We start from the raw sequence: 2,822 nt of genomic DNA, 5'->3' as shown, positions 1-2,822 counted from the left end.
ACTCAGCTAATGGGTCTTAAAGTGTTACAGAACGGTTCCTGGTACTAAATTGCAAGAAATTTCGTATTGTATATGATCGATGTCGATTCGACGTCGATTCGAGACAAGGTCTTCCCCTGACTGTACAGTTAGCTCTCGCTGGTGACCCGCAACGCCAAAACAACTATAGTCTGGAGACGTGTTCTGTCGGGCGCGGGAGATGTCCATCACGAACTTCATCTTCTGCAGTAATTTTTGAATATGGTGGCGACGCGGGTGCCTACGGACACCAGCAGTCGCTTCCAGACCTTGCTCAACCGTTGAAATCTGTCCCTTTTGTCCCTTGTTGATAAAGTATCGAAATTGTCGATGTCGAAAAAACGTCGATTTGCGGGACAAAGTCCCGTCGATTCGACATTTGGAATCGACAATTTTTCGACCGACCTATCGACGTCGATTCGAGGTCGATTCGACCACTGATTTCTAACTGGGGGGGATAAACAAAGGAGCAAAGGCGCGTCGACCTGTTTTCAGAGGAGAGATCCCATCGAGATAATGCGTTATCTTATTTTGCTAAGGCGAGCGGGTATATATGGAAGTCGGTCGGCCGGCCGCGGGTACACACACCATTCCGACGCACCAAACGCACCACGATGCTGACCGCGATCGCTCTGCTGGGCTGGACGGCGCTCGGCCTGCCGCCGGCGCCCGCAGCCGCGCTGGACTTGGACTGGGGTGAGTACGAGCTCTCACACCGAGGGACACCTCACTAGAAATTCAATCGTACGCCAACTTTTCTATCTTCTCTTGATTTTCCTTGTTGCTGGGGGTTTTCGAATTTTTTCAATTGCTTTTTCTTGATTTTTTTCTTCTGATTTTTAACCCTGATTTTTCGGGGGGGGATGGGACAATTATTTCTTTTTGAGTGAAGTATACATCTTGCCTCACACTGACCCCCTGCCCCCAGGACTCGAAGGCGCGTCCCTCGACGCGGCCCACTACTACGGCGACGTCGACGGTTACGAGCCCGCCGGCGGCGGCCTGCAGGACGCACTCCTGGACGTGAGCGAGGTGGACGGCACCTCCCGCCTGCGGCCAGCCGGCGCCAGCGCGGACCTGCCCGTCGTCCTGGGTGAGTTGTACACGGGCGGTGGGGCTGTCGACGATGACGTGCTCAGCGGTGCTGACGGACAACCTCTTCCTCCTCCTCGCAGTCCCCGGGCTGGAGGACGACCCGCGGCCGGCGATCGGCGTGGGCGACTCGCTGCTGAACGTGCTGCTGGCCGTCAACGGGCTGGACCCCTCGCTGCTGTCGCTCAACCGGGTGGACGACACGCTGCTGCGGCCTGGCAAGCGCTGCAGCGTGCACACGTGTCGCGGCCAGTGCGGGCGCCACGGCTGCCCCGGCGGCTACTGCGACAGGGCGAGGCGCTGCCGCTGCCTGTGCTGACCAGTGCTGCTGACCGTGCTGCTGACCGACTGCATCCACGAACTGACCGCGGCTGCCTGCCTGCTGATCAGGTGGCCGCATGGCTGCTTGTCGCTGACTGACTGCGTGTGAGGAGGCGGGTGAGCTGCATGCCGGGGCCGACCAGTGCCGACGGACTGCCTCAAACCCACGGCTGCCTGCGTGCTGACCGCGGCCGACTGCAAGCTGACCAGATGGCCGCACTGATCGGCTGCCTGTTGCTGACTGGTGCTGACCTGTTGCCGGTGCTGACCAGCTTGTTGACTGACTGAGAGTTCGAATCTCAACTAAAATTTGTTTTACTGTATACATATTTCCCCCCTCCATCACTTAACTGTAGTGGCGAGGGATACGTATTGATATTAAGCGACTGATAAATTTAAATAGATTTTAAGGAGTAATGTAAGCAATAAAACAAAAGTATTATTAAAATTACAATCTCACAAAATGCTGTGTACTTGTTTGACTCGCGGGAGAACTATGGTGGCTGAGGAGTTGCAGCACCACACAGCCACAGCCTCTGGAGGATGACTCCAGAGCGCAGCACAATGGCACTTAAAACGATGTTGAAACATGACCGTGGCGACATCGATTTCACCTTTAAATAAACCGTTTCTGATCGTTGTGGTTGTGTCACGTTTCGACCCGGGACGGGCGCAGGTGAACTGGCCCCGACGTAGGGGACCGTCCAGAAAATACGTCCGTTTTTCTCAAATCCGTCCGGCAAATTAATGTAGCTCGGCGCCTGCGAGACTCGGGGTAGGCCAACCCGCAGTGCGTGGATGCCCTGCAGGCAAGATATTGCCTACCTACCAGGCGTTATGAGAGCTTCCAGAGGCTGAACGGCGAACGACGGGCGTACTTTCTGGACGATCCCTGAGGGTGTAAGGGGCAAAAAACAGAAGCAGACCAGAATGGGGTGGCAGTGTTTATAAGTCGAGGGCGAGAGACGAGCCGAGCCAGTCCTGGAAGCTCCAGGCTCCAGGCTCCGGGGAGGGTCATCACGTGGCGTAGAGGCCCCTGCGCGGCAGCAGCAGGCTGAGGGCGCCGCTCACTGCAACCGAGAGCACGCTGTAAGTACAGTGACTCGTCGCGCCAGAGGGTCGAGTATGGCGCGCTGCTCACCCACGAGGAGGGCGCCCAGGCCGCAGAGGGCGGCCGAGCACTGCGTGCTGAGGAGCAGGCCGAACACGAGGCTGCCGGTGAAGGAGCCGGCCCGCCCCGCCATCATCCCCAGGCTGCACGCCGTCCCCCTGTGGGATCAAAGGCATCATAAAGGCGCACACCGGACACGGGCACGGCGCGGGAGGGGGGATGTCACAAGATAGGGAATTTAAACTCATAAGTTATCCCCGCCCCCCAAAATGGGAAATAT

General features: G+C 57.3%; 1 protein-coding gene and 1 long non-coding RNA gene across 2 annotated transcripts; one reads left to right on the top strand and one right to left on the bottom strand.

Annotated features, from left to right (window-relative positions):
• Positions 1-557: 557 nt before the first annotated feature.
• Positions 558-1,895, top strand: LOC113213517 (uncharacterized). Its single transcript, XM_026432611.2, has 3 exons — positions 558-714; positions 947-1,111; positions 1,194-1,895. Exons 1-3 carry the CDS (start codon positions 633-635, stop codon positions 1,427-1,429), a joined length of 483 nt encoding a protein of 160 aa, XP_026288396.1. The 5' UTR covers positions 558-632; the 3' UTR covers positions 1,430-1,895.
• Positions 1,896-2,360: 465 nt separating this feature from the next.
• Positions 2,361-2,796, bottom strand: LOC113213516 (uncharacterized). Its single transcript, XR_008012298.1, has 2 exons — positions 2,573-2,796; positions 2,361-2,501 (listed from the first exon to the last, which is right to left on the bottom strand). It is a non-coding gene; the product is annotated as an uncharacterized LOC113213516 (long non-coding RNA).
• Between the last annotated feature and the right edge of the window lie 26 nt (positions 2,797-2,822).

Source organism: Frankliniella occidentalis, unplaced genomic scaffold, assembly GCF_000697945.3.
Source record: "Frankliniella occidentalis isolate FOCC.00 unplaced genomic scaffold, Focc_3.1 Scaffold4523, whole genome shotgun sequence".
Classification (NCBI taxonomy): domain Eukaryota; kingdom Metazoa; phylum Arthropoda; class Insecta; order Thysanoptera; family Thripidae; genus Frankliniella; species Frankliniella occidentalis.
This window is presented reverse-complemented; position numbering and strand designations above follow the sequence as displayed.